At 49.2% G+C, this 26,547-nt stretch overlaps 1 protein-coding gene across 1 annotated transcript in view; it reads right to left on the bottom strand.

The window, feature by feature from the left end:
• ACAP3 (ArfGAP with coiled-coil, ankyrin repeat and PH domains 3) overlaps window positions 1-26,547 on the bottom strand; it is a 100,333-nt gene that overhangs the window by 36,504 nt on the left and 37,282 nt on the right. The window contains exons 2-6 of the mRNA XM_074609456.1: window positions 20,486-20,543; window positions 16,620-16,739; window positions 15,594-15,647; window positions 4,102-4,160; window positions 860-1,043 (exon numbers count right to left, since the gene is read on the bottom strand). Of these exons, the coding sequence (XP_074465557.1) occupies window positions 860-1,043; window positions 4,102-4,160; window positions 15,594-15,647; window positions 16,620-16,739; window positions 20,486-20,543 (475 nt within the window). The remainder of the gene's footprint in view (window positions 1-859; window positions 1,044-4,101; window positions 4,161-15,593; window positions 15,648-16,619; window positions 16,740-20,485; window positions 20,544-26,547) is intronic.

Raw genomic sequence — 26,547 nt, 5'->3', positions numbered from 1 at the left:
TCCAGTGCTGCATAACTCTGAAAACTTTTTTGCCTTATATTCAACTGGTATTTCCACTGTTGCAACATATGCAAGTACACGCTGTGTGCATACATATATGTACACACATATATCCATCCAGATGCATGTTTGCACACGCATCCATCTGGAGTTTCGAGCATGAACACAAGTATGCACACATGGATGTTCACATGTGTGCACAGATCTGGACATTTGCCCTTAAGGACATGTTCTACATGTAGGAGCAGATGATGATTTACAGTGAACACCTGACAGTGCTGTGTTCGGTCCCTCACTCTCAGTAGTTTCATGACACTGTTCTGCCAGACTCTCTGGAGAGTTATAAAGGTCAAAGCAGCTGAGGATTTGGGGAAGAGCCTCTCCTCTCTTACACCACTTATACTGACATTTTGTGACTATTTCAAGCAGGCCATCAGCTACAGAACTCACAGCCCCCACCACTGCAGGTCCTCTCATCCCAGCATAGCCTACTTTCACGTAGACAGGCTGGATTATGCCAAAAGGCAGCTCGAAGAACCCTGGCACCTGCCGCGGTACAGGGCTTTGCTAAGCCATACACGGGTTCATAGTGGTACAACTACATCAGTGTCTGGAACCAGAGCAAATCTTGGTGTTTTCATGCTCCATCACACCAGTCCTAAGGACTCCCTGCCTCAGAGGGCAAAAAGTCCAATGGATTAGTAATCCAGTACCCTTTTGAAACCAGTTGCAAGACCCTACTTGCTCTTTCTCACCCCTCAACTTCTTCGTGCCCTACAGCAGATTATTTAGCAGTTTGCCTGTGATGTCTTGTTCTGTCCTGGGAAATACAGCCCGAGCTGGGGGCACAGACACCAACCTGCAACACGTAGTCTAGGGCCAGATGCCGGAAACACTTTCTGGTTATGGTCAAGGTGCCTGTTGCCTCCTCCACTTCATGGGGCTTGTGACGAGGTGCCTGAGCATTCTTCACTAGCGAAATCTCCATGTCCTCTCGCACCTTGTCAAACTGCTTCTTGGTTTCCTTGAACTTCCGGACATCACTGGAACCCAAAGGAGACGAGATGGTGAGAATCATTATTACAAAGCAGTCAGAATATTGCCAATACCAGCAGGGCAGGAAAAGGTACAACCAGATATAATACAATCACTCAGAGATCTGCTCCAGATGCCACCGGGATCCTAACCCACCCCACGATGCTCTACCGTGTGCAGCTGGTAACTCTAGACAGTCTTTCTTTACAGACGGTTAGTAAGGAAAGATATTGGACCTTACATGCTGCCTTCAAAGCCTTAAGGAAATTCTCCAGGGACAGCATCCAGAAAGCCAGGCCAGATGGCATCCTGCTCTAAAGATGGTCCCCAATCAGCCCTCAAAACAAGCGATAAGCAGAACATTTCAGAATCTACCTGTGAAAACAATTGCTTCATATTTCACTTTGTGAAAAGAGTAAAAGCAGCTACTTTTCAAATTCAGCACAGGGCACTCAACCGGGGTAGCCAGGCCATTCACGTGCATCTCCAGCTGATTCTGTCTTGTCTGACTATACAATCCAGACATTTTATTATTCTTTTCCTCTTTTATAATAGAGGCACATTTATTAACATTCGCATTCAGAAATGCACGATCCACAACACAAACTTTCAAGTTTTATTTATGCCCAGAGACCTCACATGGGATCAGGGGTCTGCTTTGCAGGGGCAAGGGGGAGGCTATAAAGGCATAGCAACAGGCAGAGTTTTTGAGTTAGTTTGGTTGGTTTTTTTAATTAAATAGCAGGTATCATTCAGGCAGGACTTGATTAGAGTTGCACGATCACAGAGAACTGAGGACAGCAATTCCTGAAGATCAGCTCTTACAAGTGGCCCTGGTTCCTCAGGAGTCAAAAGCAGCAATGCTGATTTACAGCAGCTGTAACACACTTATTTTCTGTCCAGTGGAGCTCTCTTTACCTCAGTTATAAATTGTTATAACTTAAAGTAGTTAAAAACGGCTAGTCAATAAGTAGCACCCACTTGTTCTTTGCCCTAGGGAAGACAAAGGGCCTCAGCTGAACATGACAATCAGACAGTAAATGCTGAACTCTGCCCTGTGGCAAACTGTGTGAAGTTGCATATACTTATGTGCGGATCAGCCTCTGGCCCAGAGTCTCCACCATGGGCAGGTACAGCAAGGATAAAGGAAAACAGAGGCGACTGGATTACTGTTCTTGTGGCTGTTGCTTCTTCACAACGCCCTCAATGCTCAGGCATGCCAAACTACACGGCCATCTAGCTCCATTCACAGGAAAATAATGGGGCCGCTTTTTGCATTTTTGGATCCCTTGCAGCAAAGGGCTGTGGGGATTTTACACAGCTTTTGATCCAGCATTGGAGAGAATGGCTTCCTCATCTGTGCGTATCCCCAGTGGAAAGGAGGAGGAGTGTGGAAGCATATGATAGTGCTGGGAATTCTCAGCTAGCTCAAAGCCAGGCTACAGCAGCGTGGCTGCAACCTCAAGACTTGGCTGACAAAACCCTCTTACTCAGCAAGGTCTGTGGCTTGGTAAGGTGCTAAGGCAGTCACAGGGCATTTGGCTACTGACAGCACAGGCTGGGCAAGCTGACCTCTCCTGTGTGCGCCACATAGATAAACCAGGCAAAGGCCTTCAGGGCTCGGGGACAGGGAGGGTCAGAGGGTAAATACTGCCCTCTCAGCTATGCATGAGCCACCATGCAAGGGCACGGTTCCCCAGGAAGTTGCAGATTGGCCCTAGGTGGATTATTCAAAATGGTTCCAAGAGTAGAAATTATTTTCCAGCCCAGGGCCGGAGGAATGTGCAGATTGAAGCTCCAGGCCCTGCAAGCGCAGAGGTTGCGCGGTACAAGCGCAACAAAAGAGTAAGTTGCAAAGAAAGGATGATGGACCCAAGAGGAAGGTGAAATTCCCTCTTCCGACTGCCAGGCTTAAACAGATTAAATCTGAGCTCATCAGAAAAATGATTAGAGAGGAAGCGGGGGGTAGGGTGAGTGCTAGGCAAGACGACGGGGATGAGGAAGGGGGGGGTCAGCTAGGGACCCCCTCCCTCCCTCAAACCACGCAGCTGCTGAGGGATTCACAGACAATTTCCAGTTCCCATGGCAACCAGCCCCTGCACAGCCCGAGGCCCGGGTTGCCTCTCTGACCTACATTCAGCAGAGGTGGGATCCTGCGCTGCGCTGGGTGCTGCCCGGGGAAGAGGCCCTCAGAGGAAACACGTCAGCGCGGCCATGGCGGGGACAGCCTGCTGAGAGCCTCGATAAAGGCACACCCTGTCCCCATCTAATTAGCTTCCCGGGCCCAGTTCTTCTGCACCTCAGGCCTGCCACGTGCAAGTTCACATCCTTAATATGCAATATTCTGCGTGGCTCACACCAGGGCACTGTAAACTCGCTTTCCATTAGCGAGGAACTCTGAACCAGTGGCCAAGCTCCAAGGTGAAGGCGCAGTGATGCTCAGCTGCTCCCTCCACACGAAGAGCGGCCCTCCTGTCTGTCATCTTCCAGACAGGTTACTGCAGAAGAGCAGGGCTGCTGCCATTTTGAGGGGCTAAGCATGTTGCTTTGGGGAGCTAAGAACACAATGATTCTGCTGGACCCCAAAGTCATTTGGCAAAGTTCTTCCCTTCTGCTAGCACGCACTGGTTTAAACCACTAAGGAAACGCTGCACCAAACAGAAGATAACATAAGGTGTAGAGCTGTCCCTGCTCTGCAGGGATCTGAACTCTGAGATGTGTCTGACTTAGAGGATCCGTGAGAAGCAGCAAAGATGGGCTCTGCAGATGAACTTCACCAGACTTCGGGATGATGCTCTGATCTGGAAGTATGCCTCATGTCCAGCTTTAACTATGAGCTGGGAACAGGATGAAGACACCCGGTTACAATGGAGCAACCAAATGATAGCGTAGCAAGACAACAGCAACAGCCACCACACAAACCAGATCTTTTCCTCTTTTCAGTGTCTTTTCTGCTCCAAGCTTCAGTAGTCGCGCAGAGGTTGCAGCTCTGTTTCCAGTGCACATCGGACAGGTGCAATGGAAGGTCAAGAAGCTGAAGAGCAAACGGATAAGACAAGTACTCACTCTTTCACAAAATTGTGCAGCTGCTGCCGGACTGACCTCTGAGCCTGGTCAAACAGGATCTGAAAGAAAAGAGAGGGAAAAGAATATCAAATATTTTTGCAACATGAAAACACTGCGGAGTCAGAAAATCCATGAACACTGTCCAGGAGCTTCAGGGTGTGGGACTCAGAATTACTCCAGGGCTTAATGGTGTCCATTACTTTGGCTGTGATAATGGGCAATAGCTTTTTTCTGTAGCTGCAGCACTCCCTTACAAGTGCAGAATTCCTGCACTGCAGGTTCCGCAGCCTGTGCCAGGGCTCTGAATATCCCAAAGAGACCTACGCCACCAATGTACTTTCGTAAGAGGAGTGTTTGTAAGAGCAGTTACCTTCATAGTCCCCATTTGGAACTCTCTCCCGAGCCTCGAATCTCTCATTTTGCCAGAGGAGGGCACTGTCACCTCAACGCTATACCACTTAGGGAAGGAGACGGGAACACTCGCTGAAGGTACACCATAGTCAGCGACACGCTGATGAACACTGGCGAGAGGTCCAAGCTTACGGTATACAGGCTTAGTTCCTACAAGTCTTTTAAGTTTTACTCTCCTGCCCGTCCCTTACAAAAAATGGCCCCAAGCTTATAGAGTAAGCTCTGCCCGTCTCATCTCCAGCTGTCCCCATCTCCTTTAAGACATGTTCTCCCCCTACCCTCTGCTAGATGTCAAACAGTGGTGCCTGCTCAGCTCCCTCCATCCATCTCTGAGGGGTGCGATTACAAATACCTCCCTATTTCAGACACGCGTCGGGATGACGCAGCTTTGTGGCTAACTGGGACCAGATTCTGGGCACAGGCTCCCAGACGACATAGCCACGGCAGCGGGAAGTACACATCATCCCAGAGTTACAGAGAAAAAGCCATTGGCCAGGCTGCAGCTACCAAGAGTGGCCCACAAAGAACAAACAGGGACCCCATTTCATTCCACCATCGGGAATACGTGGCCTGGGCACTGGCCCAAAACTTAATGATACCCTGAAACATGACAGTGCTGGGGTCTGGCATCACTACAGCTGTTTGCCATGAGTAACCCTGGCTCAGTTGCTCCAATTTAACACTGTCCTGAGCAGCCAGTTTAACCTAGAGAGGTCCTGGAATACACAATGGTAACTGTGTCTGTCTTCCTGAGGATGCGGTCACCAGGAACAGCATTTCCCAATCCAGCATTTGGCCTTGGTTTCTCCCCTGAAGTGACCAAAGCCCTTTTGGGGAGCCCACAGAGCATGAGGGACTGTTCTCAGCCAGGGGGAGCTAGGCTAACACAGGACTTAGTCAAGGCACCTTCCCTCAGCAAGCAGACTCTGGGAAGCACTTTGGAATAAATCAAACAGCTTTTTCTAGTCTGCCTTTTCCCCCTCCTCTTTGTGGCAAGCTTGGATTTCCAGTGGGAGTTTTTTGGACAGCTTCCCTTGACACCCCACCCACCATCTCTCCTTTCTTTTTCTGGCCACCTTCTCTGCTGCACTACACAGTCCAGGTAAGACACAGGAGTGGTGAGCACCTCTGGGTCTCCAGGCTTTCTCCAGGAGGCAGGAATAGTCATCTTATATTAGACCATTTACAGTGCAAAAGAGGTGGCATTGCCTGAAGCAGCACCTTTTCTTGCTGAGGTGGCGGCTTAACCTTGTCTGGCTGCCAGGCGCCCACCAAGCTGCTCTCTCACCACCCCTCCTCAGCAAGAGGAAAAAGCTCATGGGTTGAGATAAGTACAGGGAGATCAGTTCCCATCACAGGCAAAACAGACTTGGGGAAGACTGATTTAATTAACTGCCAGTTAAAAAAATAGAGGATTGCGAGGTAGAAGAACAAAACTAAGAACACCTCCGTCCACCGGAGAACGACCCGTATTCCCAGCCTGGGCAGCACTGCCTACCACACTAGGATCTTGGCAGGCACCGCAGGGATCTGACATGTGACACACACTCTGAGGTGGTCACAAGCTTTAACCTCCTCATGCCCTGCAGTAACCTACTAGCAAAACCACGCTGGTTCATTCCTGGCCCTTCCTTCCAGTGCCAGACTCAGAGAGATACAGATGTCCTCCCTACCTAACATCTCCCACTAGGAGATAGGCAAGTCATGCTTTTGACACTCCACAGGTATACTACCCCAAACAGAACGCAGAGCACTCTGCGTAGAAGCAGCAACACTGACTGCAGAGCCTCAAACACATTCATTATGTGTATTGCTGCAGCCAAGGACAAGGCAAGAAGCATGCCAGGACTAGCAGAGTATAAACAGCCACGAACGGCCTCTAAATATGAACAGATGCAAAGCAAGGGGGAAAGAAAGAAAACCAAGACCACCCAGCTTTGTGTTTTTACCAGTGTAAATTATTTACTGCTCTTGGCATCCATTCACTCTCTCCAACGGCACTCCAAGCGGGATTGGCTTGCAACTTTTCCCTTGGAGCAGCTTCCCCAAGTGACATTTGGGCATTGACAACGCCTCCCTCCACTCATGGTACCATGCAAGGACAGGCGAGCGGCAAGGAAGCCATCTGGTCCCCACCTTACATCTGCACCCCCATCCACCTTACCACTCCTGCCTGGAAAAATCAGCACCTAGCTGGTGCCCTAGGGCACTGCATTGAAAGCAGCAAGGAAAAATCCGCTGATCACTCAGCATGCAGGACAAACCCAGCAAGGTTCCCAGCCAAGCAGATCACCCGGAGAGTAGGATACTGCCCTTGCCCTTCTGTGGTAGTCAGAAAGGCTCTGCACACCAGCATCTAGCCGGAAAAAGGAGAGATGCCTTGAATAGCACAAGTGAAGCGTTTATAGAAGGTCTCTGCCTGTAACAGGGAGACACTCTCCCAGCGGGGCGCTTCCAGGCCCACGTGCAATGCTCTTCTCCTGCCACAGCACGGGCTTGTTCTCAGGCTGCCCAGGAAGGAAATTAACTACGGCTTCAGTCCAGGTCTAAAAGTCAGAGCTCATAAAACTGCTTCTTACTAAAGCTGTTCACCGAGAGGGAACTGAACTCATGGTGATCACATAAGCAGTATCTGGTACAGGGACATTTCTATATGGAATTTTAAATTAAATGTATCTGTATCAGAACAGGAAAACTACACAAGTGAGGAAGACAGGCCACATGTACAGATCTACCTCCTGCTCTGTCAATACTCCTCTCCCCTGCTCCTGTTACTCATGCCCTGAGCCCCGCACCACTGCAACCGTGCCCATCCTTCCAGTCTGCACCGACTCACACAGTGCAAGTCCGGGGCAGGGATCGCCCCGCGGTTTGTGCGGGGATACAACAGAGAGCATCTCTGCTGAGAAGCATCCTATGATACCAGCGTTACTTTTATCGCTGCTTCATTAATTTTGCCAGGCAAGATCACCAGGGGAATATTGTCAAGTGGGTCCTCCATTAAATTTTCAACGCAAAATAAAGTTTTAAGAGCTACAGTTTCAAATACAAAATCATCCCTTGGCTTTTTCTCCTTTCCCAGACATATTTGGAACAAACCATTTGTTTTAAGATTTTCCAGACCAAATATCACCCCACCCTCTCTCTCAGCTTCCACCAAGACATGAGAAGTCCAACCTATGACTCACACACATCTGTGCCTGAGGAGGGTCAGCATGAAAGAAGGGAGTTAACACAGCTCTCGCCCAACAGCAGCAAAACCCAAATCCTGCATTTCACTTTCCCAGCATGGGCTTCGGAGGATGCAGGATAAATCCAAACTTATGTTTGACAGGGGGCTTAGGCATTTCATGCTCCCAAGAAGCATGTGGGCAGGATGTTATTCCTGGAACTGAAAACCTAAAAAAAAATATCAAGATACAAGACATCAGAGATCCAAAGGGATGCTACAGCTACAGCATTCCCACAGGACTCCCTGCAGAGCTAACAAGAGAAGAGGAGAATCCACCAGGCTCCAAAGCAAAGCAGAAGGTAAAACGAAGCGTGACTGCGTGGCTGTGAACTGCTTCTCTCAGGACTTACATGCACAAAGTTCAGAAGTAGAGCGCCACAGCTGCACACAGGAATAGTGCTTGAGTAGAGATTAAAAGTAGGCAACGGCATTTGTGGTGGGAATTTGTCAAGGAGCTGCGAAGACTGTTGGACCAGGAGCTGAGGGGGGATAAAGCAGCTGGCAGGGCAGAAGCCTCACCAGCCAAAGCCCCACACCAAGAACGCAAGGCAGGTCCAGAGATGGCAGCCAGATTCAATCAAGAGCCCAGATCATCAGGTAAGTTCGTGGTGATGAGGCAGGTCCAAGGCCAAGCTGGGAAGTCCGGTCATGTGTCAGAGTCAAGCCCAGAGATCACCAGGCAGGTCCACAGTGACAAGGCAGGTCCAGCGTCAAGCCAGAGAAACCAGTCCACAAGCTGGGGTCAGCAGGGTCCATAGCTGGGCATGGCCGCAGTTGAGCTGGAGACCTGTGCTCCTACAGCTCAGCTCAAACCAAGACTGAAGGCCCTGGGTGGAGTTTAAATGGAGTACCTGGGCCCATGGGGGCAGGTGTGGGTGGAAGCCCCAGGTGAAGCTGGTCAGGGCCACTAATGTCTACTAGTGCACTGAGAGCCATAGCCTGGGACAAGATCAAGATCACGAAGCAAATCAGCCATTCTCCTGCAACGACTGGCCCCAGCTGATGAGACGGAGGGTGTGGAGCTTCCTCTGCAGCTGCCTGACATATGGACAAAGGCAGCTCTCCCTTCTCCAGCTCCGCCAAGTCACCACCCCAGCCACAGCGGCCATGAGCTGGATGAGTCACAGCTCTGCGCTTATCTCCCTCATGGCCAGTCTGGAGGCCTCGTTCTCACCGACGTCCCCAGAAACAGGCTGGGGACTGGTTTACATTGCGTTCACATGAGGGTTGGTTGTCTGGTGGCCTGGGAATCAGAGCCTCATCCTTTTATCCGGTCTTGGGAATCCTGCCCCGTCAGCAGTCTCCCAGGGGCACTGCAGCGTGTCTCTGAGAGACGGAGGCAGCGGGGCTGACCAGTCCTGATTCTGTCGGCTACCTCCGAGCATCTGCCGGGGGACAAAAGTGACCCCCCTCCCTGTCCCGCAGAAGATGATCATCCACAATCTTTATGCCAGACACCCTGCTCCACAAAGATGGCCCATTCTGCCGATAAGCCCCTTCTCAAACACGGCACCGTTAGGACTGCAGTGCCTTTGGCAGTCCGTCCTGGCCTCTCCACCTCTTTCTCTTCAACCACCTGTCCTGCTGCAGAGTTGTGAGGAGGTTTTCCAAGACCTGGGTGCTTTCCTGTTCTACAGTAGGTCTATCCAAGCTGAATTCAGGGTGTGCCTGACAGAGCTTTGGAAAGAGCATGTAAATACCACTGCAGCTGTTCAAGGAACAAAATAAAACCCATCAATGACAGCAAACTGTACATTTTCCCCTGATTTTATATTTCTACAGTTTATTGCTCTTTCATTGCAGCTTCTAGCAGCTGAATATAGTAACCTAACGGCGCAGGGGGGCCATGCAGAACTCAAGCATCTTTTGTTTGGCAGGGGATGCTTAAATGACTTTTATTCCTGTCTGGCTATATGATTTGGTACTACATCTCTTGAGTGATGGCCCACCAGATAAATGCCACCCATGAACAGCACTCCGCCTGCGACGCCTTTGTAATACAGCTCATTTGATGATTTGTGCTCTGGAAAACAAGCCAACACCACTACTTCTATTACACATGTCGGATGTCAACACAGTCTAAGCCTAACTTCTGAACCAAAAGGCTCAAGAGCTCCAGTTTGTGCTTAGGTCAAAGGACATTTGTTTCAGCCCCTTACATTTTATTGAAGCTGCTTCTCTCCCCTAACGAGAAAGCAGACATTCTAAGATATTCTAGAAACCGACAAAAACCTAGTCTTTCTGAAACCCAGAACGCAGCACTGCGCTCACATTAACTGCTAGACTGGTATCAAACTGCAAGGGCAGCAGCTCCCTGAAGACTTTTGGACTAGCGTAATGCCATCGCACTAGGGCACAATGGCAAAACCTGTGAAGCCCTGAGACAAAAGAAAGCACCTCCCCTGTCGGATGGTAATTCTGCCTCCACAAACGATATCCCTCACTGTGGTAGCTTGAGGCACCTGGACCCTTCCCAAGCGCGGTCGGAAAATGCAGGTGGGCCACCCAACCCTGCGGAGAGCAGGCAGCTTGGAAGCACTTCTCCACTTTCCCTTCCTTCTTCCTTCCCCCTGAACTCCACCGCTACCCTCCGCCCGTGACATCTGCCATCTGCCTCACTGACTCATCACAGCTTGGGTGGCTTTTCTTCTTGTCAGCAGGAAATGCTTCCTGGCTCGCTCAGCACAGCTAAATCTCCCCTGCAAGCTGCTGCTGCTCCTGCTGGAGGATTCCTCTGACGTAGCTTCAGTCATTTGTGGCAGCCAAAAAAGCTCAGGACTTAATGAAGCTCAACACAGCACTGTCTGGAGTAGTGCTGATGAAGGCAATGTTAATGTTACATCTTCGGAGCTGGAAAAAACCTGGTGCTGTTGAAGATACACTTAAGGCACTCAGCCAGAGTAATCCTATCACAACAGCACTTGCATCCTGTCACTTTTCTTATCTTTCTGATCACACAGAGAGAGAGAACCGCATGGGAAAGAGCCTTGCTGTGTAAAGGTGACAAGGTTGTGCTGCAGATCCTGGTATTTCCTTCCAAGATGTGTGTAGGGCAATAGGCTGGTGGGAAAACCACCTGCCATTCTTTGACCGAGCCAGAGATTACTGCACCCCATGTTCACTGCCTCTTGCCCTTGTATAACCTGGAGCCTCCCCTTCCCTCGTTGTATGGAAGTGGATGCTGCCTGCTTTGAACTATCTGTAAATTGTACATCTCTTAATCTGGACAGCTAGCCAGCACCAAGAGGCTGGCATGGAGCATAACCAGTTGTGTCTACTTTAAGAGTTGACAGAGAGGATTACCTGCCTTCAGCAGTGCTGACCACGTACGCGACTGCACTAGAAAGAACCGCACCTACAAGCAGCGCAGGGAACTCTGACCTAATCAGAAGCTTTGGGGGAACAAAATCCGCTTCAAGTCTAGAGTTTAACAGTCTTTGGCAATGGGACGAAAAAAACACGTGAGCTTCTGCACTGCTGTAATTCCAAACACTGTTGCCTTGCATCATCATGTAAATCCAATAGCCCATAATTATCAGCTACTGCTCTAGAACTGATGGCAACTTTATGCTCCTATACCTGTGGGGAAACCTTGTTACACTCATGTACTTAATCATATTCATCAGATTCTGTAAAAAGAGGGAAAGGTTGTTTTCTCACGTATAATGTCAGCTTGCTATGCCTTTCAACCTGTTTTGTGTTCGGGAGGGTGATAAGGAGGAAGGAAGGAGGCAAGCAAACACACACGCAGGATTTAGAGCTGGCAGCACAGCATCTGTCTGTGGAGAAGCAAGGAGCATTTCCAGTACAGAAGAGCTTGGCAAGCCACAGTCAAAATTTATTCACTGCAGTGTGGTATGTTGTGAGGGGGACGGATCACAAGGGAGACTTCAGGCCCTTGAGCAAAATTCCAGTTCATGCCACTCAGGCTCATGTGGAAGGAAATGGTTCACCCTGGCGAGCTGCGCAGGAAGGATGCTGCAAGGCTCTGGCATCCCTGCCTGCCACCCGCTGCTCAGAGATCTCACAGAGGTAGCTGGCAACTTGTTCCCTGTCATGGATCAGGCACCTCTAACCAGCGCGTGGCAGCTCGCCTGGTGAGGCGAGGGGATGCAGCATCCTTCGGGCGGTTCAGCTGTGCCCCACGCTGCACAGATTGTACTTGCCAGAGAACGGGCAGGGGAGACTCTGCAGAACGTCGGCTCCTGCGGTGTTGAGGCAAAGGCTCCTGGCAGGCAGGGGAGTGACAGAATGGAACGGTACAAACAACGGTACTTGGAGAACTAAATACCGCCGAGACCCTGCACCTCTGCCCTGCTCGTGTTTGGTAAACAGCCAATCACCCTAAACATTGGGCTTTTACAAGTACTGGAGGTAATAGCTGATGCTTTAAAATTCTTAGCACAACTGATACCTGCAGGACCCCTAGAGTCAATAAGGGAAAGGGGGGGCATTTTGCTTTTGGAGGAGTCACAGTAATTTCTCATCAGGTATTTTCCTCCTGCACGAACTGAAATTTTGGGTCTAGGATGCCTGACGCTGGGGATCCTTATCCCTTAGATAGCTAGTGTAGCATCAGTACAGCTGAGAATCAGACCACTGAAATGCTGTCAGAAAAGATGAGTACAGGAATTCAGTGGACCTACACACTGCCATGGTTGCTAGGAGAGGGAAATGACAGCCCCCTGAAGCAAAACACAGTATTCACCCACAGTAAAGCCACCAAGAGAAATAACGCAGAGTGTCCTGCCTTGTACCTGACTCTGAGGTGGCATGGCAGCCAGCAGGACCTTTGGCTGGTGCCGCTACCGACATCTGCAGCTGCAGCGATGCCTCAAGAGGTCAGCATTGTAACATCACTAGGAAGCTTTTTTTCAGCCACAAAGCATACGTTTCTGAACAGAACATCCTAGGAAGCCAATTGCCCAAGACGCTGGAAGGCCATTTTCCCTAGAGCAGCAAACAAAACCAGCCTCCCAGCTAAGCAGTGGGCATGTTACAGAAACACATCCTCTGGGGCTGCCAGGGCAGTGCCATGGTGTCCCTGCCCATGGCAGGGGTTGGACCTAGAAGACCTTCAAGGTCCTTTCCAAATCTAACCATTCTATGATTCTCCAGCTCACTAGGGAAATCAAACACAACCAGCTAGAGACAGCTTGACCTCTTACTCAATCATCCTTACCTACATCAGTTTGTCTGAGCCATCTAACCTTTCCTGTCTCCTCTAAGAAGCCAGCCCCAGTAAAACAGCAGCCCAAGCAAGCCCCGTTAGGCCGTCAACACCAGCAGCCAAAGCCAGGAGCCCAATCTTCTTAAATACTTAATGGGAAGAGGCAGCCGCCTCCAGAGTACAGTTCAGGGAAGCCTTGGACCGTAGCTCTGTGAACCCTTTCAAGCTAGCACTGCCCTCAGGTCGCTGCGTTTGTGTGGTTGCACTGTGAAATGGCTTTAACTAGCTAAAACCCAGTGCCCTGTGCAGCGATGTTACCCACTGTGCCAGCACCAGGGAGGGATGACGAGGGTGCTGGGGAAAGTCAAAAACAGAGAGAAGGCAGGAGAGGTGGCAGGACTCAACTCTCTTTTGGTATCTGTCCTCTAAGGCTGCTTTGATGTTTCTTCCTCCTTGTGCATTAAAATGAAGGTGGCAATGCTCTGGAGCTCAGTGCGTTCATCTTCTACATTCAAGTGAGTTTTATGCTTGGATTTTGCTGAACTAGAATCAGGACATCGCCAGGCCCTGTGCTCTAGCAATAAAATTATAAAGCAAGCTTTTCCAACCGATTTTTTGGGGATATTTACCCTTCTTTTTAACTTGTTCCAGTTGTACATACTGTCCTGGCCACATTCCTAGAGTGAGCACTGACAACTGTTTCATAGCTGAGATCCTAGACGTGGATGAGCCAAGATACACATACACACACACATGCACACAGGCACACACAAAGGAGACAGCAGAAGGCACTAAAAATAACTCAGCTAATTGAACAGCCGCCAGAGAGGGCTCGAGATACAGCAGTTATTCCAAAGCCATTTCCTGGAGAGGGACTCACCCTGCCGTGCACCAAGGGAGGAGGGTGCTCCCCAAAGACTGGGGGGAAAGGGAGGATTTAAGCACGTTTCCCCTTGTGCATGCAGCTGGTGGTAGGGAAATATTGCCTTTTACAAGCCCTGAGTCACACGTAGCGGGGAGCTCGCCCCTGCTGGACAGGGTGGGGTGCATGGGAAGGGTTATACCACATCAGCTGGGGATTTGACAGCTCTGGGAAGGGTCCTTCTGCTTATTAGTTGGCTGAGGCAAGAGCAATCCCAGAAGTGGCACTTTTGGCAGAGACCAGGGATCCAGGGGAAGCTGCACAGCTGGCGTAGCGGAGCTTGCAGACAGCATTCTGCATCCAGAGGTTTCTGGCTGGAACTGCTTCCTCATGGCTGGGCTGCACGCACTCCTCAGCCCAGCCCCTATCAGCGCAGCTGGGATGTGATCCCTGGAACGAAGGGGTAGCTTCTCAGGGGTTCATATGCTCCTTGGCAGAAAGGCCTTACATTTTCAGAGAGAATTTGAGCAGCATCAGAAAATCAGGGTTTGATTTTCTCTGATGCTCACACTGGTTTATTCACGGTCTTCCCACCAACAGCATTGCTGTACAGCTGTTTGACTGTTCCCAAATACTAACAGTCCTAGGAGAGCTGCATGTGCAGTACCTCTTTTCCCTGTCCTATTTTACTAGGGAACAGTCTTCCCATCTCCTTCATGAAATAATTAAATAGACTTGATGCAGCTTCTTCTCCAGCTGCATGTGATTAACTTGCATCCCAAAAGCAAGCATCGTGCCTAATGTACTCTGACAGGGGCATCGTGGTATAAAAGTGGGTCAGTCCAGCGCTGACACCCTGAAGCTTCCTTCACTTTAAAGCACTTGTGCTTTAAGCTCCTGCTGAGTTACAGACTTAAAATTGTGGGTCTGGCATGGAGCCACCACACATGAAGGACCTTCCTCTTCTATGGGGTTTACAGATGCTCTGGCTGGATGTTTGGGATGGAGAAAGGGCAGATTCTAACCCCTTGGGCTCTGTTAGTGAGACACAGTCAGCTCAGGAGAATAGCCATTGTCTGGGCATTTCCTTCCTTTCATCTCAGTGTAGCATTAATATGTCCTGTGTTATCCTTAAACACAGAGCTGCACGCAACTCGCTTCAGTTTGATCCATTCAGAGCCCTGACGGTGCCCTAATGATGTCATGAATTTGAATGCCCAGCTTCAGAACATACTCCAAATCCACAGCAACAAGGTTACACATGCAAGCTGGTAACAGCCAGAGTCCTGAGTCGTCAGAGCTCCTCAGGACCCTGTCCATCCTCACTACAAAATCCTGTGCGATCCAAACAGAAGAACAAGGCATCTGCAGTGCAGGACCTTTGTGATCTCTCCCCTTCCTTTGACTAAGGGGTCTCTCACCTCACCCTTCTACATATTTATTGTACATCTTTGATCTGAAATGAGCCAAAAGGCACCCATGCAACAGCACATACCCTTTCACTAAGTGGTACCTCCTCTGCAAGCCTGTGGAAATCCCATCTCCTAGTGTACGTGATGCATCAGGACCGACCATTGTGAGAACACACTCACTGCTCACCCAACTCAACATTATTGCAAGAGGCAACATTAACTCACAGTCCTTTGCTGCTCTCTTGGCTAGGCAGGGTGTGGGGACTGGAACCTGCAAGACGCTCCCTTCATGGACCCCATCTTTGGGCAGCGTCCAGTAAGCCAAGCACAAGAAACCATTAACCAGTGCCTCGAGAAAGACGTTGCCATCAGCACACAAAAAGACAAGAAGAAGTGGCATCTTACCATGTGATAGTTAATCATTTCCTGCAGACTGTCTCCAAATTTGTCGAGGCACTCCTGCAAAAAAAGGTAAAGAGAACTGGCAGTGAATAGAAGCAGCTGCCCTTCATCCCCAGGGGTTCAACGGCTGGGAGAGACTCTCATTAAGCCACTGAAGAGACACCCTGCCATTTGGCAAGAAGGTGTTTCAAAAATGTATGACATTGAAGCCATAGGCTCCCCGTCCTTTCCAGTTTAGTGCTGAAATCAAGATGTCAGTTGTCGCTCGTGCAGGCTGGCTACCCGTGTTTCCCAAGTAGCTGATGCTTACTGACCTAGATTCCAACAACCTTGCCAGCACTGCGGCTTCTTAAAAGTCCAGAGCTCCCTGCAAATGATGAATCTCACTCTGATCTTTCAGCACTGCCTTATCAGATCATCTCTACATTCCTCCAAAAATAAAATCTCACACTAAATGGCTACTTAAACAGCATAAGGGTCTTGAACATACAGTCCATGCACAGCATCAGGAAGCTTAACGCTCCCCAGCCCTCATTGTGTCCCATAGAATCATAGAATAGTTCAGGTTGGAAGGGACCTTAAAGATCTTCTAGTCCCAACCCCCTGCCCTGGGCAGGGACACCTCCCACCAGCCCAGGTTGCTCCAAGACCCATCCAACCTGGCCTTGAACCCCTCCAGGGATGGGGCAGCCACAACCTCCCTGGGCAACCTGTTCCAGGCGCTCATCACCCTCACAGTGAAGAATTTCTTCCTAATGTCCAATCTAAATCTCTCCTCCTTCAGTTTGGAACCGTTACGCCTCACCCTGTCATTACACTCCCTGATCACGAGTCTCTCCCCAGATTTCCTGCAGCCCCTTTAGGGACTGGAAGGCCGCTATAAAGTCTCTGCAGAGCCTTCTCTTCTCTGGGCTGAACACCCCCAACTCTCTCAGCCTGTCCTCACAGCAGTGGTGCTCCAGCCCTCTGAGCTTCTTCATGGCCCTCCATCCCACCGTGTCCCATGCTCCATCCCACAGGATGACTTACCGAAATCATTTCATCCTTCTTGCACTGCTGTGACAAGTCCCGGACCCCGCTGACAAAGTGCTTGTTGGTGGTGATGTAGGCTTTGCCCGCTTCAATCATCCCACTGCAGAGCTTCACCAGCTGCACAAGGAGAGCGGTGTGAGCGGACAGGCGGCTGGGGACATCAAACCGAATCGCAACCAGGCTGCTTTCAATCTGCACCGACACCACAGCCCAGGACCTTTAGAACAGGATGCCATCCACGCTCCTGGTGTGCCTACGCTATCGACCCTTACCGCACGTGGCAGAAACAGGGATGCAAATGACACTTCTCAGGGTATGTCATGCTGCCAACATTTCACTTGTCACTTAAGAAGAACAGTTCCAGGCTATGCCCTGAGGACAAATGAATCAGGGCAGTCCATTTTTACCAGCGGATTTCTACTGTTCATTCTATCCTGAGGCATCAGGACGGCAATAAAAGGAACCTGATCATGCAGACTGGCTGGGGAGAGGTGAGACTCCTTGGTGCTGGGTGGAAGTGATAAGACATCTAGAATCTCCCTGCTGGGAGTCTGCTGCTCTTTGGGATTGTCGGGTCTCTGAGCCCAGCTGGCTGTCCTCTGTACTTGTGGAGACTTGTCTTGCTGTTCCCTTGGAATGAAGGAGCCAGCATTCAGCAGCTGCATGTTTTTGTATCACATTTTCCTTAAACCAACTGACCAGGACCTCTTAGGCCATGTCTTTTGTGTGCAGCCAGTTAAAATCTATGTTTCCTCACACACATGTTAAAACATCAAGACTGTAGACAACTATGAATCAATTCCCACAATTTCGCAGCCCAAGGAAAATCTGCTGGTGCACGGTGAGGGATGACAGCCCATCTCTCTGGACTGCCTGTGACTTAGTATAGTCTCTCTGATGGACCTGAGAGGAGCTTTATTCGGAGAAATGTTAACAACTCTAAGCATGCTACACACGCTCCGGTTCTCATCACTGGCCTTGTCAGAGTGAAGTTACCAGTGAAGTTACCTGGAACTTGCAGCAAAATGGGGGGGCTTCCTCGCTTTGGAATGAGCTTGGTATACATCTCCAGACAGCCTTTATTAACTTTTGATAATTTAACAGCTGCAGGGAACATTCCCAGACTTCCTAGCCCCAGCAAACTGCCTTAGCATGCCTGGAAGTGGCTGCAAAGACTGGAGCATTAGCTTAGCCAGAATTCCTGGCCATTAGCCTATCTCCTTTCAGCCAAAGCTTCTTGTAAAAGGTTACATTAAACAACTTCAGATAAATCCATAAACCAAAGGCCCAAGAGATTTGCAACAGTAACGGCTGGACACTGAGCACAATTTATAAATTGTTTGTTTGCTTTTAAATCATCACTGTTCTAGGCTTTTTAATTAAGTAAAAAACTTCAGCTGCCGATAACGAATAACACTTGGAACGGAAGTTTTCCATTCTTAAAATCTAGGAGTTTTTCAGGGATAAGAATCTTACTAATGAAAAATTGCTTTAGAAACCTCTCCCCGTCAACCAGCCTCAACTACAGGCTGGGAATGAGCCGCTCTCAAGTTTGGCTTGATGTCAAAGCCCCACTGAAGCGCGCTGTGCTGTTTTGGGGCTTGGGGCTTGTAGTATTTATGCAGCCACAAGGTTTTGGGGTCTAATCTATATGCATGCATTGCAGAACAAGCCTGCTTGCCTCTGTCTGCAACTCTGTAAAAATATATCTGAGTATATCTGAATGTATAAATATATATACAGTCACACGTGGTATATCTGTGTATACATAGCATATACAGTTTTCATTCTTTCACACTCATATCCTCTCCTGTCCACGCAATTTGCCAGAACAGCATTGGATGCTAGCAGACTTGTACTATCCCAAGCCCAGAGAAGAAACGCAAACAGATGCAGTTCCTGTCACATCTGGAGCCCAGACGTTCACTAGGAGTTTGGACAGATCCTCTGGAAAGGAAATCCAGCCTATTCTGCAACGTGGCGGTTTCTAGCGTACCTCTGTGCAAACACTTGTGGCCAAGGCTGTCTTACTAGTAGCTGAAGGTCATTCCGCACAAGCACACTCCCAAGGGGAGCAATGATGGCTTTGCAGACGGAGCACAGGACAGAATGAAGGAAATCTCTTTGGAACAGCCCAAATCTCTGGTGTTCCCTCAGATGAATCATGTACACAGCCCTTTACCTCCATTTTAAACAGGTGTTAAAAGGCTAATCATTTAAACTCAGTGCTCAGGGGCACAGTAAAAGGCAGAGAAACAGAGTCAGTCCTTGGCAGCTTGCTGCTCTTAAAGAACTCGTCATGCCAGCTAGTTGGGTACCAGCTAGTTGGGTACCGCTGAACAACATTTACACCAAGCCCCAGAAAGGCTGCCCTGGGCATCCACCCAGCCGGTACACAGGAGAGCAGCTGGGCCATCCGAGGCTGATTTATCAGGAATGGGGGTGACTGAATCTTGTCCAAAGTTACTCTCAGAGAAACTAATTTGAACTTCAGTGGCTCTTCAGATGCAAACTCCAGCCTCGCTTGCCCTGGACCCAGGCCTGATAAGGCTGTTGCTGACAGTGACTGAGCCAGCATTTTGCATGACTGGCATCTCTGCAGCAAATAGGGGAAACGATGCACGCAAACAGAATTAAATATCCCTCCACTCTGCACTACCAGAATGTCACCCCATAACGGCTGTCAGGGGAACACCAAAATCGCATAAACCCACTGCTTTAATGCAGTCCTCACCCGAAGGAGCTCAAATCAATTTGCACCAAAGCACTGAACAATAAAAAGCTGAGAGCCCTGAACAGCTCTTGTACTTCCAGCCTGCTCTCATCTAACTACAGGGGGCACTGACAGCAGTAGTGGTACAATCAGAGCAAATTCTGCCCCATGTTTTGTCTTTAGAGCCTTACCCTCTTCCACAGAGGAAAACAGATGACCTAAATCCCTTTGCAGCTTTCACCAGTGAGACTAGTTAGCCTGTGCAGATAACCATTTCAAGCAGCTTGAGTAGCAAATAGGTTTTATAGGACACAGCTTTGCCTAGGGCTTGTGACTTCAACAAAGCCCATTTCTTCATCGGACAGAGGAGTTTTATCCCTTGCTAGCTTTGGGAAATCTCACAGATAAAAAGCCAACAGCTATTCTGGCTCCTCGCCTTCATTTCTCCCTGTTCTCACTTAGAAACAACTTGGCTGATGTCTCAGACATCAGGAGGAGTGGGGGTGGAAAAGCCGCCTTCCATCATAGAGCCTCTGTCTTAGATCCAAACCACCAACTGGATGTAAAGAATCACCGGCATAAATGCAAAATGGCCAAACTCGTCCCTGAGAGGATACTTCCAGCGTCCGATTACAGCTGTGGCACATAGCCTGGCTGAACATCAGACAGAAACCACCACCATCAGTCTGAGCCTGGCCCCGCGTTTACCTGCAAGTGTCTCCTTACAGCCCTGAGCTGAGCCAGTGGTGCCTGTGCCATGTGGACGTGTAACGGCTCCCACCCCACACGGGTTAATATCACAAGCAAGATGGTGGAGAGGGGGAACAGACAGCACCAAAGTAACTTGCCACAGCAGGAGAAGCAGTGTCAGTCCCCATGAGATCCAGGACCAGAACAAGAAGGCCATCATTCAGCATTAGGAGCCCAAGTCTGGACCTCTTGTTCTCACTTGGAAGTCACAAAGGAGCCTTGACAGGTACCTGTCAGTAGAGGGAGACATGGTCCTGTTGACAAGCCCAGTGTATTTTACATTAGTTTCCTGACGGCCTGAGATGGGCTCACTTTTTAGAGGAGACTGGTGGGGCCATACTCCTACGCAGGAACTCATCAGTCCCTCTTCAAACCAATGCGCTGAGCTGCCCCATCTTACCTTGTCAAGCTTCGCTTCTATCTCCACCACATCTGTTTCCACTTCATCAATGGTTGCCCTGCAATGACAACAGCAAAAAGAATTAATTAATTGATTGCTTATGATGATTGCGAAAGAAACCAGGAAGTCACATAAGAGTACAGATCAGAGGGATGAAGGTATGTGTGCTGGTGGTGGACGGGAGGAGGGATTCACGCTTCCCACTTTGGAGTTTCCTGCTGCTACATAAGCTCGGGATTGACTTACTCAGGAGAAGGATCACACCTCATCAGGAATGAATTCCACAGGGCTGCGAAAAGAGATGGAGGTTATGCTATCTCCTGTCAGCGTCATGGAGAAATTCAGGTGTGCTGTGGTAGTCATACACGGCAAACTCACGTAGTGGCCTTGTTCTGATTCTGCAGGCAATGCTGTTAATTGGTAGTAATGCCAAGTGACTCAGAAATAACCATCGTTATACCCCAGCCATCCATTCACATCAGGCACAAATTGCAGCACCACCAAAACCCACTTTCTAGGCTATAACTGTGCCTGAAGTGCAGCCACATGGCGAATTATGTCCTTTGAACCTTAGGAACCATCACTCAAGCAGAAACACATCTTGGTGCTTTTGTCATTGAACGCCACAAGTCTCTTTCACGCATGTGGGGCTTTGCTTGCATACAGATAAATCTGCTCCATGATTATCATATCTGTTTTCTTTCCACGTCACTGGACAGATGTGACAGTAAGAGGCTACTACAATCCAGCTGCAAAGGTCACTGGGCCTCCCTCACAAAGCGAAACATTAACATGACATCAGCCATTTGCAAGAGGCATTCCCGGACTGAGGTATGCGGTATGAAGTGACTGTTTGTGAGGCCAGAGTCCATCAGTAAGCACTGCAAACCTGAGAGCATTCCCTTCCAGAGCTGCTCGCTGCTCCATGATGTCTGTACTCGGACAGTTGTTTCTTTAACCACACACCTGGAAATGTGGTAAGCCTCACGCCACCCTTACGCACCAAGGATACGCAATCCATGTTTCACTGCAAGGAGCTGCTTAAGGTTGTGGGCTTGTAATTTAAAAGGTTAGTTCCTGAAATATTACACTCAGGCCATAAAAAATCCAGCACTCAACATGTGCCAGCTGAAAGAACAGCAGGGGAGGGATGTGACTTAGAGCCACATGAATCAATACTGCTATCTCAGTAGAAGAACAGGGCACCCACAAACCAAAGGGAACGGCAAAAGTCCTGAAAGAACCATTAGAGTATGTAGTAACTCTGTGCCTCTTGAGGCTCTCGGTGTCTTCAGTGCATTAGTGAATGACGAAGATAGTGACTGTCTTCACTAGGGGACATGCTTCTAAAAGATGGAATGATAGTTGAGGAAGAAAGCCCAAAAGATTACAAAGCTGCGTTCAACCCTAAACTTCCGCCAAGCTGAGGAAGGGTTTAGGCCAACAGCATGGTACCTTAAAAGATTACGCATACCCAGAGTAGCACAGCACACTCAGTAACATCTATTCTAAGCATTCTTCAGTGGGAAATACGTATAATACCTTACACGGGTGCGTGCGGTCCCCATCTGTAAGCTACGAGACAGCCAACATTTGCTATAGTCCGGGTGGAGCAAAGAGGAGAGAGTCTGTCCTCACACGGTACTGCAGTCAAACAGAAGACCCAGCGTTGTCAGGTCTCTCCAGGAGATCTTCAGCGGCTTCAGACACACGCTGCAGGAGAGAGCAGCTTTTCTACCCATCGTGCGCGCCCTCCAAAGCCTGGTGTGGGCTGTGAGCAGCCAGCTGACTGGGGCATCCTGTGTGGTAGCTCTTTGACTAATGACAACCGAGGCCAGGTGATGTTGTATGACCGCTCTTTGATTAATGACAGCAGAGGCCAGGCAATGTCATATGACCGTGGGAACTCCCCTCCCTGCACGCCAGGCCTGGCCTTTCCACAGCTCTATACTGTGTTACGTGACTAGTAACAGCCCCTTCTGACACTGCTGAATCCCAAGAAGTTGGAGTTGGTAGGAGAGCTAGGAGACATTGACACACCACCCTGCAAACTGGAAGGCTGGAAAAGCTAAACAATACATCGGGCATCACCTGAAGAACCAGCAACGGAGAGCGACAGCTGAGCACCCTTCCCCAGCAGACCCTCAGTCTTCTCTGTCGACTTTGCTGGAGGCAATGGAAGTCAACTACGTTTTCCCTGTTGGGCCACCTGGTCACTTTGTCCTTGACAATGTTCAATAAAGCAGCTTTTACATCTCGGTTCAGATTAAGATTCACATTGAGAATTAGGTCTTCTCTCCCTAGTGTCTTTCTAAAGAGAATTTCCCCTAGGAAGTTGGTTTTCCAAGTCCTAGGCAGTTTGGAAATCTCCAGTCCCTTTTGGCTGCCTTATCCCACCCAGTAGCAGGTGGGAAACACTTAGAAGTGATGAAGTTGCTTTGGGAAAGGAGCACCCAGGAGTACGAGGTCTCTGGGGCAGGGATTATTTCTTCTCAGGGCTGCACAGCACTTAGCGCAGAAATGCCCTGTGCGTCCTGGGGCCTCTTTTAAAACATCAGTATAAAAAGGTTAATCCTTCCTTTGCCCGCGACTTGCTGACTTGTGAGAGGAAGGTCCTTTCTGCTGCCTTGAGACTTCAGATGTTTTTACTGACATCCACACAGGTACTCGCAGACCAGGAGTATATCCTGGGACCATATCCTCCTTGTATCAGCACTAAACCCTCAAAAAACGTTTGCAAGAACTTTTTTATTGCCTGGAGGTGCTCGCTGGGAGTTCCCAGCCATGCAACCTGATGTGTTGCTGGTTGTGGTCACCTGTTACCTGTGTGCTACAGGAGGTTTGAATCACCCGGTTCCTCACGTGCTGAGGGACGCTGCCTCAGCCCCAGGCAAAGCTGGCTCCACGCCGGAGCCTCCACGCGCTGGTCCCATCTCCACCTTGCAGATGCTGTCCGGTATTGCTGGCTGGGGACCCAGTCCTAAACAGCCCATCGCTGCTTCAGGGGAGTTAGAGAAAGCCCTGAATCTGAGTGGCCTCAAAGATTGTAGGTCTAATAACTGCTTGTTGAATCTCAATTGGCTGCATATTCAAGAACTGTGATGTAACAGCTGTAACCCTCCTTCAGAGACCACTATCCTCCCCTTCCACTGCTCTCTTGTTCCCAGATGATATTACTTACAAACAGAGGACTGTCTCCTCCATCGATGCCCCTTTCCATTAAAAATCCCTTCTAGCCTGTGGTTTGACCAGGCTGCTCCCAGCCAGGGAGGGCAGAAGGGGGATGCTGAGCATTTACAGGCCACTTATGACCGCACTGCTGCCCTTTCCTTACCTGGTTTCTTTTAATAAGGGAGTCTGAAGGAGAAAAAGGGGTAGATCTGCTGTTCCTAAATAAGCTGTGATGTCCTTCAGCTCTGTGAGCAGAGAGAAGCACCGAAACACTGCCAGTGCTGTGTGAGGAAAGGACGGGTCTCTACTCCCTTCATCCAAGAGCTCTTGATGTCATCCCAGCAAACAATACTCCCTACATCTTAACATAAGCCGAACATCAAATCCAGAGGAAACAGGCTAGGTTGTTAATCACCATTATATATCCTAGCAGACAGTCTGGAATCTGCTTTCATTCAAAAATACCGGATGCAAGAAAATACAACTACTGCCTACAATTGGCTCCTCTACTTCCTGCCACGCAAGGAGAAAGACGTACTTACAAAAAGTTTGCTACCTGCTGAGCACTTTAAATGAAGCATATTTCTTACACCTTCCCTCTCTGAAATTGCAGTATGGCTGCTCAGGAGTGTACCTGATCCCTGGTCTTCTCCTGTACCTGTAAGGAAGCTGGCAAGAAATCAGGACAGAGTGGGCAAGACAGCAAGAAGCTACGCATGTTCAAAATGGCCTTTTTCATCAGCAGCTCCTCAAAACTTGGGGTTGTTCAACCTGGAGAAGAGAAGGCTCTGCAGAGACCTTAGAGCGGCCTTCCAGTACCTGAAGGGGGCCTACAGGAAAGCTGGCGAGGGACTCGTGATCAGGGAGTGTAATGACAGGACGAGGGGGAATGGTTTCAAACTGAAAGAGGGGAGATTTAGATTGGATATTAGGAAGAAATTCTTCACTGTGAGGGTGATGAGCGCCTGGAACAGGTTGCCCAGAGAAGCTGTGGCTGCCCCATCCCTGGAGGGGTTCAAGGCCAGGTTGGACGGGGCTTGGAGCAACCTGGGCTGGTGGGAGGTGTCCCTGCCCAGGGCAGGGGGTTGGAACTAGAAGATCTTTAAGGTCCCTTCCAACCTCAACCATTCTATGATTCTATGATTCTAAAACAGCAGATAGCGAGAGACTAAATCTGCACCCACCATGGTGGGAGCAAGTCTTTTTGTGTAGGTCATATGCATATAGGAATTCATTGTAACAACACCCCAGCAAGGAACACTTTCATGCAGAGTCCCAGCAGGGCCTGACTTTGCTGCGGTTGCAGGGCTCTTGGGTTCCATTATGAAAAGGGAGGGAACCGGTCACTGCAGGTTTACAAGAAAGTATAATTTTCTGTGATAACAGGAGAAACACCAAGTATAGTGCATCCATTTCTTTTTTTGCACTTTTGTTGCTTAAGAACAAGCTCTGCCTTGGCACGACACTATAATGCCAGCCTTTGCTTTCTACAAATACCTCTCTCTCCTGCCACAGGCACTCGGAAAAGAAGAAAACGCAATAAGGACATTATGGAAAATTACTAACACAGATCCATGTCCAGCCCACAGCATTGCCACCACTGTCTTTCCAAGCTCTGGCCCGACTCAGGGACTCCTATAATGTGAAGCTGTGATGCTACTGCCAGACGGTGGCTTAGGTCCTACCAGCCAAGCACCTACTAGAGAAAGATCCATTGCACTTTCTGTCTTCCTGTCTGCTCGCTCAAGCCATACAACCAAAAGGGACATTGCAAACTCTAACAGAAGCGCCAGACCACAGACTGATGCCATTAGAGAATGAGGGTCTCTGCTTCAGCGCAACAGAAATGTCATACTCCGTTCCCTCGCTGTGTTGCAGTGCCCACCTGACTTGGCACCCCTCTCTTCTTCCTCCCAATTGCTCTCCGTACAAAAATTACAGTAACAGATGTTACTGCAAAGCCCCTTTGACAGTTCAGAAAAGGTTATTTTAGTAGGTGTATTTAATAGTGGTCTTCTCATTGGCTTGCAAATTACATTTGATTGGTTATGAGTGTTTAGGAATTTCTTCTCAGTCCTGCTGCAGTGTTCCTTGGAACCACATCTCAGCCAACGAGGAGGTTTCACACAATTGCTATTGGCTTAATTCCAGAGAAGGATATATAACCAAGTATCTGTTCCCTAATTAGTGAAAACTCAGATGTCATCATGGCCATCTCCAGCACAAACACCACCCACAAGAGTGTTTCAAAGCTTTGCAATACTCTCAGTGCTCCTCATAAGCTTCAAAAGCATCAACTTGCAAGTGTTGGAGAAAGATGTAAAGGCTTAGACACCACAGAAGGAAATGGGTGGCTTCTAGAAGACTGGGTGTTCTCTCAGTGTCCTGAAACACAGATTCACCAGGCTGCTGGTTACTGCGGTGTCAGCACAGCTAAGTGACTTCACCTTTCTGTAGCAGCAGCAGAAAGCGCCATCATGAAAAATTCTGTCCTCTGTGCCATAGCAACAACAGTCCAGGAACCTTCTCCAGCAGACTGGAAAAGAAAGTGCTGGGTAGCCCTTTCCTTGCTTTCCCCCAGCACTTCTTCCACCCTCTTCCTTGAGCAGCCCTCTGGGAGCAACCTCTAGAATCCAAGCAGAAATGTAAACTCCTCAGCCGGACTGAAAATGAAATCCTGGTGACTCATAATGAAAGTACAGACTCCCTTGTGCCCAGGGCTCTGGCCACAATCGATCTGCTACCAGCTCTTTGAAAACACAGCCAAAAAAGAAGCTTCTTTCTCTCTAATAATGCAGTGCTCAAGCTTTACTGCAACACATATGGCTGCCCTATATGAATGGCAGCCTGGCTGTGCTGGGGGCAAAGCTTTTGAAAGAAAAGGAATAATT

Source organism: Larus michahellis, chromosome 16, assembly GCF_964199755.1.
Source record: "Larus michahellis chromosome 16, bLarMic1.1, whole genome shotgun sequence".
In the NCBI taxonomy this organism is placed as follows: Eukaryota; Metazoa; Chordata; class Aves; order Charadriiformes; family Laridae; genus Larus; species Larus michahellis.
Note: the sequence above shows the minus strand (reverse complement) of the source record. Positions and strands in the feature narration are given on the sequence as shown.